This window comes from Rhinolophus ferrumequinum, chromosome 13 (assembly GCF_004115265.2).
Source record: "Rhinolophus ferrumequinum isolate MPI-CBG mRhiFer1 chromosome 13, mRhiFer1_v1.p, whole genome shotgun sequence".
In the NCBI taxonomy this organism is placed as follows: Eukaryota; Metazoa; Chordata; class Mammalia; order Chiroptera; family Rhinolophidae; genus Rhinolophus; species Rhinolophus ferrumequinum.
This window is the reverse complement of record NC_046296.1, coordinates 31,961,344-31,976,140: the sequence shown is the minus strand read 5'-3', so window position 1 is coordinate 31,976,140 and position 14,797 is coordinate 31,961,344. Positions and strand designations below refer to the sequence as shown.

The following is a 14,797-nucleotide window of genomic DNA, read 5'->3' as shown; positions in this document are numbered from 1 at the left end:
TTCTATTAATTAGTAAGGAAGGGAAATATCTATGTGTCACAGCTGTAGCTGTTACACTGGAATTTATATCAGAGAAACTGAGTACATAGCCAGAAGAGAAAAGTATCTTTTTTTGGGGGGTGGGGAAGACACCACGCACCACATGCAAATCTGATTCCATCTAAATTATACCACATATTGCTAACTGCAGAAAATAGAAAATGAAGAATCACCAGACTTATCAGCTTCTTGGTAGGCTCTGTGTACATCAACAAAATCTAGGAGCTTGTTAGAAATGTGAAATCTTCAACCTCACGCTAGACCTGCAGAATCAGAATCTTCAGTTTAGTAGGATTCCTGGGGAATCTGTACGTTCGTTAAAGTTTGAGAAGCACTGGTCTGTCACACATGGTATATAGGAGATTCTCTAAAACATATTAAATCATTGAATCACAAATCTAAAGATTCCCACAGCCAATTTTATAAAAACAGCAAAACTGATTTATTCAGGTGTCATCTTTTCTTTTTTCCTTCATTAGTCTTTTGAAGAAAAAAATGCATTGATACATATATAGTTAGGTGGAAGATTGGTAATTATATTACTATTTTATAAGATACTATAGTAAAACCTGTTTTCCATTCGCATAGTCTTATGATTCCTCATTGTCCTTTACTCTCCTGTCTCGTTCTCTTTTTATCTCTCTTCCAGTTCTATTTTGTATCTTTTTTTTTTTCCTTTCTACCTCTCATTCCTCTCATAGCTAGTTACTTCTGTCTCCCAGGGTGAGTTGGCTCCTGGAAGAGAAAGACAGGGCTCAGCTGTTTGCTCTATTTTGCTTTTGTTCTCCATAAATGTGTGAATACAGTCTTGGCCTCTACCTTAACAGGTGTTCACTGCATTTCTGCTTTTTCCTTAGATGACTGATTTTCATACTGAGTTGTATGTGGTGATGGTTGGTGGTGCTGGGGGGAGAGTGTCTCTGTTACTTGAGTTGCTCACTCAGCAGAGGAGCTGGGGAAGTCCCTAAACTGGCTTCACCATTTCATCCTAATACTATGTGGGGTATATATTTAAAATCAATCAATGGGCAAGTAACACTTAAGTCACAATTTTCAGCAATTGCAGTTACCCCGCTGTGATCTTTGTGGTTAACAGGCTTTATCTAACTGTAACAGAGAAAAGGGAAAGTGCTGTTCTCTTTCTGCTGAATAATTACATCAACATAACAGTGATGTATCCTCTGTTAGAATAAGTTTTAAATGTAGCTCTCTGAATTGGTCTCAGTTTGAATCTGCACTGATTCTGCTTTTTCTAATTTGAGATCTACCCTGAGGGTTAGGCAGGCCCACTGCTTGCAGTTAGTTTTGCCCATTTCTTGGGATCTTGACTTGATTTTATTTAAGCTCTTGAGAAAATTCAAAACACCATTCATATTTAATCAAATAATTAATTGAATCTTCCTTATTGAAGTCTTCCTTCCTTTCTCTTGTCACTATAAACTGTTCCCTCAAGATGAGACCAGGAAATGTGTATTTCACTGAGAAAAATATACAGTTAAAACCATTTTGTAATAGATTCATAATACTTTTGGTAATGTGTAATTCCATCTGCCCCTGCCTTTTATATTGTAAAATTTTCCAATAATTACTTAAAACTCTCTTTCAGAACCCTAATACAGGGTGGCCAGATTTTTACATTGACAACTAAAGCTCTTTGTCTAGTAGGGTGATATTCAGATAGATTATCTGAGGTATCAATGATCTGTGATAGCTTGGTTTGTTGGAAACTATTGTCCTGGCATGTTTACACAATCGAGTTTTCTGCTTAAAATTAAAGAATCAATAGAAGATTCTGTAGTTTACTTAGAGGTGAATTCTAATTTATAATGGTTTTGCGATTTAACATTTTTGAAAGAGCTATTCATCAAATAATCTTCCTGGTTTTTCAGAACAATCATTAGCTGGTTAAATTGCACCACAATTAAGTTTCCTTCTTTCATTTAGCTTCTTTTATCATTAGTTCACTTTTTTTTTTTTTCCATTCACTAAAGAAGGGAGGTCATGCAACTGAAGTTCAAAACAAAGCCCTGAATCTCTACCAGATTGTGTGGAAGGACGTTTTTCTCTGGCTACCTCCCTGGATTAGGGTCCTTCTGATATACCAGGTCGTGAACTATTTTTACAAAAGGAACCCACAGCTTTTACTGGGAAGTTTAATTAATCATGAATGACTGGAATTTTCTGCTTTGCTTGTTCAGTGGAGTTTTATTCTGGGCTATCTCCTGACTATATAATTTACTGAAGTCTAAAGAATGAAAGAGCTTTGGGATTCAATGTCAGTCCCAGATAAGCTATTTTCTAATTTGTTCTGTGATGGTGTATCTAAAACATTTGTCGTGTTAAAAATTCAGTTCCTCATTATAGATTACAAAGGTGGGTTAGGATGGAATCCAGGTAAATCTCTAAGAAAGGTTAGTAAAGAAATGGCCAGGATGCTGCAGAAGTGTAAGACAACAGAGCCTAAGAGGTTAGGCCTTAACACTTTTACTTCTATTTTGTTGACCCTTTGTATAGTCTATCTAACAAAATGCTTTGTTGATTAAATACTATAGTAGCTGTCTAAGGTGCCCTATTCTCTCATGATAGGGATACACATGAATTTAGAAAGCAGTTTCTAGTATTGACTTAATGGCAATAATGAGAGGAGAATTGTGTTCTGAATCATTTTTGAAGCATCTTTGGCTTTGATCAGTTTAATTTTGGTACCTGTTTACTTTCCTACCAAAAATAATGGTGCATTATATGTTTGTGTACCTGTGTGTATATGGGCATGAACTTGAGGGGGTATATGTATATGTGCACATGTGTGTCTAAATAGCTGGAATAAAGTTAATCTAGGCAAGAAATGGGGGCATTTAGCCTGCATAGACAGGTTTCTAAAGCGTCTTTTAACAAGTTCTTTTGGAATGTCCTTTTCTATTTTAAATGAGGTATCACCTGATATCACAAACTGCTTAGGAAGGAACATGGGTAAGGAGAGAAACTATCTTACACAACAGTATCTCTTTAAGCTTCAAATGACAAAAAGCAGTAATTTGAAAAAAGTTCATTGGTGGGTTTTGCAAAGATGAATGATGCCAGATATCTAAATTGCTCATATATTTTAAGAGAATGATTTAGGTTGAGCTAATTCTCTAAGAAGCCTCTTCAAATCAATAACAACTGGAAGGATTCAACAGCAGACTCTGAAAAACAGACTTATACTGCTCTTTGTAATTTTGGTGTATTAAAAATAGATTGAGATACTTCAATTTTTCAGTGAATAGTAAAAATGTCAATGACAATTTAATGACATACTTATTTTGTGAATGTATGTATGAGAGAAGGGCTTGGCTGCAAAATATTCCACAAATGAAATCTAACTAATCACCACTGAACAAAAATTCTTCCCTAATCCGGATCATCATAGACCTGGTCTCCAGGGTGGGCACTGACTAGGATCCCTCAAGCCGTTTCCCATTTTGGATTGAGTTCCACACCTGCACTCGAGGGAGTAGGATGAGATTCCTTGCAGCACACAGAGCTCTTTAGAGTAAAAAACTCATTTCGCTATAGTCCCTGGGGCTTTTTGAGATTTAACTACATGCGCAAAGGCAGTTCCAATTCCCGTCATAATTTTCACTTTAGCTGGGCACACATAAAGCTATACAAGCAAATAGCTTTTATGGTTGTCTCTAGTTCAACTCCCTACTTCACACTTGTATTTCACCGACAGTTTAAGTATAAACTAGTTATCAGGTCACCAGCTGTCCGCAGTAAGCTGGGTTCTTTCTTCCTGTGCCCCTGGGATCCATGGCCTTCCTTCTCACTTCTCTAGCAATTCAGCTCTTCCTACTTTGGGACCAGATCAGAACGGAGCTTCTCTAAGTCACCTACACCCAACTAAGTGACTTTCCTGGATTCCACCCTTTAGCATTTGAACAAAGTAGATTTTAAAAGGATAATTTCTGGCCTGTGGGAGAAGGAAATGATCAAGATGGACTGTTCTGATCCTTTTTTCCTTTCTTACTCTTATTATATAGAGCTTCAAGTGCCCCGAGTTTCTTCACAGTTATCAGACCAGTCTTACGATTTTTTCGCTTGAAATATCATAAATATTAACATTTCCCCAGTTCAACTCTATTATTGTTATTCACCATTAGATTTCTAGGTAGGATATATTTGACACAGAGAAGCATTCATTGGTTAAATGGCTTGCCAGAAAGTAAAAAGAGTTTAAGTATTTCCAATTACTGGTCTTGTTCTAGGAATAATAGCAACCTATTTATTCACCAATGTTTATTAAAAACTAACCATCCAGGATATAAAGAATAGATTTTATAACTTCTTCTTTCAAGTGGCTTAAGCTTAAAATGGGAACAAAATATCTAAGACCTCCAAAATTAATGAGAAATTTGATAAAAGACATAGTTGGGAAATACGCCTTATATATACATATGGTGCTCAATAGCTCATTTTCAAGGATAGTTTTAGAACTCAGAGTAAACTTTAAGCCCGAGTTTTCTGATGATTAAAAACCATTCACTTTTCAAACGCACACACATATACATACACAAACCAAACATTTGCTTAGTGCTTATTCATTAGTAAGTAAAATGGGATCCGGTCAAGAAGGTATTGAGTCAGATGTGGAGAAACACGTTAGTATTTTGTTGGGGAGAGTGACAGAGGACGGGACAAGTACTAGCTATTTGCTGTGCGGTGGTTCAGCATCAAGTGTACTTGCTGACTTGATGTCCCCCTGCATAACCCCTAGTTAGCATTCTTGTCAGCAACACACTGCTTCTGGGGGGGTGCTTTCCTGGGAAACCACTCTAAGACATAAGGAAAATGGATGCAATGCATCTTCATGCTGGTTCTGTCTGGCTGCAGGATGATTACTTCCTCTGCTGCATGTATCTTCATTTCCTCATCAGTCCTCCCAATTTCCCCTGATCATTCTCTCAATGGTCCATTCCAAGGAGGAACCAGACTTTTGTTCTTGACCACATATCTGGGGTAAGTTTTCTTTTTCAGTCCAAATATGGATTTTAGTAAATTATAAGGCTACCTTTGTCATAAACCACTTTTACTTCTACTTTTAGCAATTTGTCATGTACTTGGTGTGATGTACCATGTGTTTATGGAACTGTTTGTTTCTTTTATTGTTATTTGATAAATTATGGGTCGATGGTGCCAAGTTCTTTAAGGATCATGACCACTCTCTCCTTCTACTTTGATTTTATCAAAGTGCCTTAAAACAGACAGTGGTCCTCAAACTTGATTGAATTTATTGAACACTCATTGAATGGTTTTGTGCTCTGTTTGATCAACTTCACTTGCAATATTGTCTGGTTACCCTTAACTAGTATACATGTACAACTATTTGAAAGGTAGTTCAAGTTTTAGAATTTGAGTTAGCCCAAGTCTCAAATATTTTAATCTACTTAGTACATATTTACGTAACATTGGTTCACTCTATCTCCCTCCTTTTAATCTGTAGTCATATGAAATTGACAGCAATAAGCTATCTATTCTGCTGCCAGTATCCTGGCACTCAGCCTTCCTTTGATGTCGTTTCTTCACTTCTTTATTAAATGTTTACAAATCATTTAGGTTCAAGCTACAAGCCTGCAATTGTGGCTAAATCTTTGTAGTGGCAGCCATTTTATTCTGCCAATATTTGAATGCAGTTTTCTTGATCAGTTTTATTTTTGAGTGTGCAATTTGCAGTTGCCTCCTGGAAAAAGAAGCATACTAATGCATTTCAGATGTGGCGTGAATTACTTATTTGTACATTCATGCAAAATCAAACACATTTGGGGCAAACTTTGTTTACTCTTTGGTTTCAAAGAACAAAATTGTGCCAGTGATTCAACAAGTGCAAAAGCAAACCTTACAAATGGGGCAACTTATTGATTTCAGAGAACAGAGTTTGAGACTTTCTGCTGGAGAAAGAATGAGCCAGTATCAGTGCGCATTCCTGAAGTTACCCAGGCTTGCAATTCTACTCTAATCTGCTTCTTTTTGTTTCTACAGAGAGAGGGAAATTCATTCCACAAATAAAACTAACTGTTAACTAGTTTTAATAAGAATCTTCTTGTCTTTCATGGAAAGTAAATCTTTGTTCAAGTTTAAATTGAACAGAAGACACTTGTGTGAATATTCTAATACCTTATAATATTCATAGAGTCTAAATAGAATGAGATGTCAGCTGTGCATGTGGTATTTTGGTAACCGAAAGACACTTTTAGGCCAAAATCAGAGTCAACCTCCTCTTTTGTGATTCTGTATGAACTGAACCTTCAAACAGTGTTGCTTCACCTCACAAGTTTGTGCCACAAGAGTAATGGGGATGACCGTAGAAGGTATGGGTATATCTTAGCACCAATCTATATTACCATACCCATAATGTAACTTAGAGATTCACCAACTGACAATTTAAGGACAGTTACAGTATTTCATATTTGCAGGTTTTATAGAGAGGTGTAAGATCTCTGTTGTCTTATTAAGATACCTCCTTTTCCTCTAGATGGCGCATATCATGTCCTCAGTGCAGGGATATAGTCGTGATGAGGGCTCACGATCAGTCATGTTTAGGGATCACAGTACTGGTGATGACAATAAGCAGGTGAGAAAAGTAAAATAGAAATATTATTCTATCCTACAAGCAGAATGTACATTTTTGACGTTTTCTCTTTACTATTTCCCATATTCCATGTAAAGTATTCTGATCCCGCCCTCTGATTTTTGTAGCTGAATGCAGCTTCCTGAAGTTAAGATTAAGTTAGAATCCTGGTTCTCAAACTTGGGCAGGGAACCAAATCATGGGATTGTTCAAACACAGGTTGCTGAGCCCCACCCTCAGAATTTCAGATTCAGTAGGTCTGATGGGGCCCAGGATTTTGCATTTCTAAGAAATTACTGGATGATGCTAATGTTTCTGGTCGGGAGACCACAATGGGAGTCATGGAGTAAGGCAGTTACACAGCATAGTGTTTAGTGGCAGAAGAGTGATCATACTGATCTCTTCCATCTTTCTACCTCAAATAGTTGTAGTTTAAGTTGCATGAGGCAATTTTAAGGACACTTCCTGATTGTGCACAAATCAGATACATATACATACTGTTCATACATGTATATTAAAAATGAGTCTTAAATTAACTAAAAATTCAATGACTACAGTATTTGGAAAAGTAAATTATGAAACAATGCTAGATTTTTCAGGAGTTAATCATTTTTGTATTACATTGCATGGGCTTATTTAAGAAGTAATTAAATTTTCCCTCTAAACCCAACTCCTATCCATTTATGCAGCTGTAGAGAATTTTCAGATACTCAAAGGTAATTAACAACTGAAAACAATGAAGAACTGTAAGCGGACTAAATACCCATTTACTTTCTGCGTGAAGTATTTCTTTTCTGTTAATATCATAATTTATTCAATTATAGTCTTCCTTTTACAAAATATCTATTTTCTGAGATCAAAGCTCTTTGGTGGGAGGCTGTATAATTATGTTACCAAAAAATGGGCATTTCCTCACAAAACTAATTGAAGCAACCAGAGACCCTAATGATGATGAGTGAGGATTCACAAAAGGACACTGTTTGAAAGTTGTTTGGTAATGGCGATGCCAAGTGTGCTAAGGCCCCTTGATTACAGTATAATTTATAGATTCTCTTTTGGATATGAGATCATTTAAGTTTCAAATGAAAGAAGTCAAAGAAAGATGTCCCTAGACTGAGACTCTGAGACTCTGTGCATGTTAGCTCAACTTTCTCTTTTTTAAAGTAGATGTATAGATAATAACTTTCATTTTCAAAATAGTATTTTAGTTATCCTTATGTTTATAAAGAAATGTGCAGAAGATAATAGAGGTCAACAAGAGTCTGGAGCTTTATAACCCTGAGTATAATGTTTTTGTTCCTTTAGGCTTTATAGAAGGCATTGTTTTTTTCTTTTTAGCTGTTTAGTTGTTCCTCTGTCATAAATAATAATGATAAAAATCAAATCAAATATAGCTAAAAATGTAGCTAAAAATTAAAAAAATAAAAAATTTGGCAAACAAAACTTTACAGTTGAAATATGGTACTTAATTTGGCCATGTACCAATTTTGTGGGGTAAATTTTTCCCCACAAAAACATGGAAAGATGACCTGTGATATGACATGTATCTAAGTATGGAGGTGTTAATGTCCAAGTATCCTACACCAGCAATCTAGAATATGTGGAAACCAGCTCATTGACAAAATGGCAAGTGGGATCCTGACAACTAAAAAGAAAGGCCCTGTCCAGGTACATTAAAATCAATGCAGTTTGGTTTTTGAAAGTTCAAAACAAATGGGAAAACAGTCACACTGGACAAACAATACTTTAACCTGAAAAAGAAAAAAAAGTGGGTCTAACGTGGAGACTTTCTCACTCTTGGCTGTGAGGTACAGCAGATTTGATTATTGGGGGTGTTCTAGGGTGTTCAACCATCCCATTTATTAAGGACTGAGGCATTTCCGGGGATGTGGGGATTTTAGTTTTCAGACCAGGACAGCCTCAGGTAGACCGTAATGGTTGAAAACCTAGGGTGTGTTTTCACATCTTTCACCTTATATAATACAAGCCAGGCACTGCATTCTGGATTTGGTTCCATAATCAGTTTTATTAGGGATTTCCATTGCCTCCATTTTTTAATGGCATAGTTTCTTTAGCAAGTTAGTAATGATTCCTGTAAATCTTGACTGAGTTTAATTATAGCTTAATTGCCAGTTATACAAAATATCCTGTGTTTAATTTTTCAAAAGTTCAATTAAATGAGCAAATTCCTTCAAATTGGGCAATCGATGCTTTTTCTTACTTGTCAGTTCCCAGATGATTATTTTTAATACAAGAATGGGGCTCTTAAAAGGTATATATTAAAAAAAAACCCTCCTTTTTCAACTTGGACTAGTGATTTCTAACTCCATTTCCTTTGAGGAAAATCACATAGACTGTGCACTAAAGATGTAGAAAAATAAAGTGAGTCATCAATGGATTACAATATACTCCCCATTCATCCAATTTTTTTTGAGCAGATGAATATCTGCTGTCTTTGAAGTAGATGATATCTTATGGAGAAACTATTAATTTATAAAACTTTATACATGACTCTAGGTGTGGAAACCTGAAGTGATCTTCATGTACTTTCATAACTGCCAAGGAAGGTTGGTGCCTGGCATTTGAAATTCTGAGTGTGAATGACTCCCTAGCATCACCCTCAGTTGACAAAAATTGCCTGATAAAAACAAAACTGCTCACTCGGAATTTGATATTTGGATATCATATTGCATTTTAAACCCCTCTGTTTTTGCACAAAATTGAAAAAATTCTGGACAAATTTTTTAAAAAGGAGTAAAAGGATCACATTTTCACTAAATGTTAAAATACAGACAGCTGGTTAAACGTATATTTATAAAATAGAGTACATTTAAAAATACCTAGTGGTATGTAAATGATTAGGTGCCAGCTGTGATTGGTAACAGTACATTCAAAGCACAGCCTGAAATAGTACAGATTTCATCCATCACATAAACATGTCTTCAGTTTTAGGTTATGTAATAATAAACTGTACCTGCTGAAAACTATATGTGGAAAAAAAATTTTTAATACAAATATTGCTCATCCACAGGCATTCATTTATTCCAATCCCATGACCGTGGTAAATGTGTTTGGATTACTGGGCATAAGTACGCAACATTGAAAAGGGAATGGAGGTCTTTATTAAAACAGAAGCCTCCTCAAACTCCTCAATGATGTCAGTAATAGAGGTCCTGGGAGCACATTATTGTTTTAAGCAGAGGTCCCCACACATTCACATTGGTTATAAAGCATTATTTTGTGCTGCTGGCCTGGAATGAGAATGTCATACATCTGTAGTCAATTAGAAGAAGCTGGACTGAATGTTTGATTAGCTCAATAATAAACGGGCATAAGTGTGACTAGACTTATGTTAGTCAGATTCCCTAGACAGATTATCCTGTTGTTATCGTATGAAATAACCCCCTTTTATCAACAATTAAGTAAATCCACATTTGTAGGCACTTTGTAAAATTGTGAGGTAGGAAGAAATCCAATTTCAGCCTTAAGTCATCCAAAAAACTTTTAGCCCTTCTTCCAATGACATAGACCCCCAATTCCAAGTTTTAGAAATTGGTTGAATTATGCAGGACAGTTTGGGTTGGAAATATACCATGTGCAATCAATAAATATATATATATATACACACACACACACACACATATATATATGCATATATATATATATATAGCATCTACCATAAGCAAAGTATTAAATAATTTTAGCTTATAACTATAAAAATTTCCTGAAGAAGTAAGAATTATAAATATTTTAATATGTGAAAAGTAACTTACTTTGTAAGGTTGTCTAAATCTTTTCAAGAAAAATTAAATAGGATTTCATTTTATTATTCACATTTTATTATATAGTTTCTACTGTAACCAATGCATGTTGTGAGTCCTGAATATGTTTTGTTCTAGAAGTTACTCATTCGGTTATAGGCATCATTTTTCAATTCAACCACAATTGTCAACAATGGACTACAAACTACTTTGGGGAATAACCCATTCATTTCTGTTTTTTGGTCTTCTAAGTACCAGTGAAATATACATCTGAAGTATGAAAAATAATTCAGTATATAAAAGTCAATACTTAAAAAAATTTCAGCAAAATGTTTCAGTTTCAGGAAAAACACCACCAAACCTTCTAAGATAATTACATATTTCAATAACACAATGAAAATTGATATCTTAAGTAATCTGAGGCATTTTTTATCAATATTCACTCAAATACATATATGCAAAATAACCTCATGAGGTTATCTCCTTGACATAACCCTTAAATTAAATATCAGAATATCAAGCAGATGCTGAAGCATTCATCATCAATATTGGAATTCTGACTCATGACAGTAACACGAAACAGATGCTAATATGATGGTCTCTCTGAAAAGTGACACCATCACAGCATGGGTTAACTCTTGATGTAGGGTACTTAAAATTTGAACACAAAATATAAACTAAAAGTCAGAGTGTGATTTATTTTCTTATTTCATTTAGAAGCTGTTTAAAATTTCCTATCTCCTATACAGAAGATATAACTCAACACTGGTGAATAAGGGGCAGTGCGTACCAGGGGACCAGAAGATACTTTTTGCATTTAATGCAGCAGCTAGTTGATCCCAAATGAACTGCTCAGTGTTGAGGGAGGAAGATGCTTTCTTTCTCACTCATAAGCAGGTAGAAAGTCAGAACTCTGGGGATCTTTTCATTGATGCATATGTCCCAGGCATTTATGGTATAATGTGGGATCTACTCATTCAGCACTGCAGTGCAAAAGGAATCTGGGTTTCCTATGGCCTATCTCAGGAACACAGTCTTCCACATCAGGCGGATCTGAAAGGGTTTGCTAAGTAGGAAAAGGGAAACAAAATCCCTTAGCACAGTCCAGTTAGCTAATATCCTACACGTCTTCAAAGCCTACGATTCTTATCGCTTTGCTAGGCTGAGTCTACAGCTGTTTCTAGAATACACAGTGATGTGTACTCTTTGTGAAAACAAACAGAAAAACCCAGGCAGATGGCGTTATGGTGCAAGTGATATAATCGAAATATGTTCAAATGAGCCCTTTAAAAGACACATGAATATGAGTGGGGGACATTCCCTCAAAGGTACTGAGAAGCAGGAGCTCCATTTCTTTATTCCTCAGTAAGGGAAAAAAGTCAGTGGCAAATTCAATGAAAAGAAAGTTTGAGAAGCCAAAAGGGAATATTTATGGAGTAGCTTGACAGCACAATTTCAAATTCCCAACGAATAACCTGACTGCTCCTTCTGACAGCTGTGACTCTGGCCCTGCCTGCCTGGCTTTGAAGGCTGGCTCTGCACTCACCATCTGTGTTACCTGTGGTTCTCAAACTTGGCTACACGCTGGAACCACGTGAGGAGCTTTAAAACATACTGATGCCTGGAAACCACTCCCAAGACTATTATTTCATTGGGCTGGGGTGTGGCTTGGACATGGAGGAGTCTTAAAGGCTTCTAAGTGACTCTAAATATGCAGCTAAGGTTGAGAACAATTGATGACCTCTGAGCCACAGTTTCCTCATTTGAAAAATGATGACTATACCGACAGCAACCACCTTTTAGGATTATTATGATGATAAAATATGATAATGTGGGAAAAGCATATATAGCCAATGTCTGGCACATGTGGGAAGCTCTCAAAAATTTATGAGTTGTTATTTTCACTACAAGGTGCACTTGGGCAAGAACCTTCTAGTTAGGATAATAAATCATGCTTACCTTGGCAGATGTTATGATCACTCTGCTCATAGCCTGTTGTACACTGGATCCGGTGAGAAGGGTTGGAGGGAATGCGCTGAGGGTCAGCTGGGTTCCTCCGGATGACAAAGTTATTTCGGCCAGTCTGCACTTCTGGGCCTGCAACTGCAGTAGCACTGGCGACAAAACCACCCCCAGGCATCGCTCCACTTGTTGCCATGCCACTGGCTGCTACACCCCCAGCTGTACCTGAGGCTGCAGCTGCATTTGCGGCTGCACCCACATTTTCGGATGCTGGTGTTTCTTGTTGAGGTTGTTCATTATTGACAATAATCTGGGCTGTTTTAGGAAGGCAGAGGTATCCTCCATAGTGGTTGACGCATTTCATTCCACCTTTGCAAGCGTCTGGGACAATGTCACATTCATCAATATCTGTGGTCAGTAATAAAATAAGTCAGGAATCTTCATAGGGGGAAAATTGAATATGTAAATATATGCTCATGCCTTGTTGTTATAATACAAATAGGACAGGAAGAGTGACAAGAGATGGAGTCAGAGAGCTATGTTCAGATGGAAAGTCTTGGAAGCTGGCTCACCTTTGCACTGCTGTCTTACAGGATCCCACTCATATCCATCTGTGCATTGCTGTGAAGAAATGATCAAGATGGAGCCAAGAGACAGTTAATTGGGATATCCAGTCCCTAGGAAGTCACTCTAAAAGCTGCATTCTTAGGGCAACAATCCTTGCACTAGAGTCCTCGATAGACGATGAGATGGGTGGTTGAACATTCTCTAGCTTTTCTTTTTTTAAAGACAACCCTGTGCATTGGCCCATTTCAGGCATCCCTTCTCAATCACCAGTTGCCTCAACTCTTCTCTTGCGTTTGGTACAGTCACCCATGAATATCATCTTGGAATTCTTTCTTGTCTTGGTATTGCTCTCCAATCCCTCTGACTGTTCTGCTCTTTTATTGCTTTATTTACCTCTCCCACATTGTGTATTTTACAAAAAAAAAAAAAAAAAAATTGACCAAGCTCTTTTTTTCAGCCCTTGACTGTTCCTTCTCGTTCTGAATCCTCTTAGAGCATTGCAGCACCTGGCTTTCCTTATCATTCCTATGCAGCTGAGTCCACTGCCTCCCTCTCATACCCTGGCCTGCCTCCTAGTTTCAGTTCCCACACGTCCTCTCTCGTTCATTCACTGAACAAATCATCTATCAAGTACCTTCTCACACAAGACACCATCCTGGTCCTCGGGAATGCAAAGATCCTGAAGACTTTTTCCCTGTCCTCAGTCAGCTCATAGGCCAGAAAAGGAGACACACAGGTAAATGAGTTGGAGCAAGACGTGAGGTGCTGTGACACAGCGTACATGTCGAAGGAGTGATGGACTCTGGCCAGGGATGCGGGTGGCCATAAGAAGGGAAGGCTCTATGGGGGAGGCGACAACTGAATAGGGCCTTATAGGATTTTTCCAGGGAGATGTGGGAATTCTAGGATGAAGGACCACGTGAGCAAAGGTGCAAAATCGTTAAAGAAGGGAGAAGCTGCTAGAAGTTCTGGGGGGGTCGAAATGAGGTTAGAGAGATAGGCAGGGCCAAATGTGGGAAGCCTTTCTTTGGGACAGGCAGGAACTGAATTCTCACTGAACTGAAGGTCAGTGAATCTCAAACTGTACTATGGTTAACAACCCAGGGTGCTTGTTAAAATGCAGGTTACTGGGCAAAAGATCCGATTCTGGGTAGGAGGCCTGAAATCTGAATTCCTAACAAGCATTCCAAGTGATTCTAATACAGGTCATTTCTTCAGATACAGAAGAAAGATGCTTCAGGAAGTATTGAGCAAAAGTAGGATAAACAAACAAGTGAACTTGAATTCTTTTAATAGAGCTGAGAGTTGCTTATATACACAACAGATGCTTGGCAAGTAAATAGCTGAATGGAGACAGAAAGGTCAATTTAGATATTTTACTGATATCTGAAACTTAACAGGGTAAACACTAGACTCACTTTATCTCCCAAATTAATTTTCTAGTTTTCCCAACGCTGTCCAGGGCACTGCCATCATTCTCAGGACCCAGGATTACAATGTTGACATCAGCATTGACTTTTCCAATTGTTTTCCTTCAAGCTCTGCTGACTGTGTGTCCATTTCTGTATCTAACAATTGGAATGAGCCTTCATAGGCTCATGAGTAGGCAAGTCTCCTTAGCTGGTCTTCCTATCTCTACATGCTGCACACACTACCTCCAGGGCAAGCTCTCTTGTTCTCTTGGTTATATTGTTCTTCCATCAAAGAAATCACAGTGGCCTGCAGACCTCTCATCTCCTATTCTTACTCTCTCTAGGTTCTCCCCACTACCCAGTTCCAGCCCATTTGACTTTGTCACCTCCTGGACTCGTTTTGGTTGTTTTCACTCCTAGCCTTTGATTATGCCAGTTCTTCTGATTCA

General features: G+C 37.4%; 1 protein-coding gene across 3 annotated transcripts in view; it reads right to left on the bottom strand.

Annotated features, from left to right (window-relative positions):
* The window catches only part of EFEMP1 (EGF containing fibulin extracellular matrix protein 1), a 56,112-nt gene that overhangs the window by 37,634 nt on the left and 3,681 nt on the right, over positions 1-14,797 (bottom strand). For all 3 annotated transcript variants that reach the window (XM_033125061.1, XM_033125062.1, XM_033125063.1), the window contains exons 3-4: positions 12,942-12,990; positions 12,367-12,777 (exon numbers count right to left, since the gene is read on the bottom strand). In XM_033125061.1, coding sequence (XP_032980952.1) covers positions 12,367-12,777; positions 12,942-12,990 — 460 coding nt within the window. The remainder of the gene's footprint in view (positions 1-12,366; positions 12,778-12,941; positions 12,991-14,797) is intronic.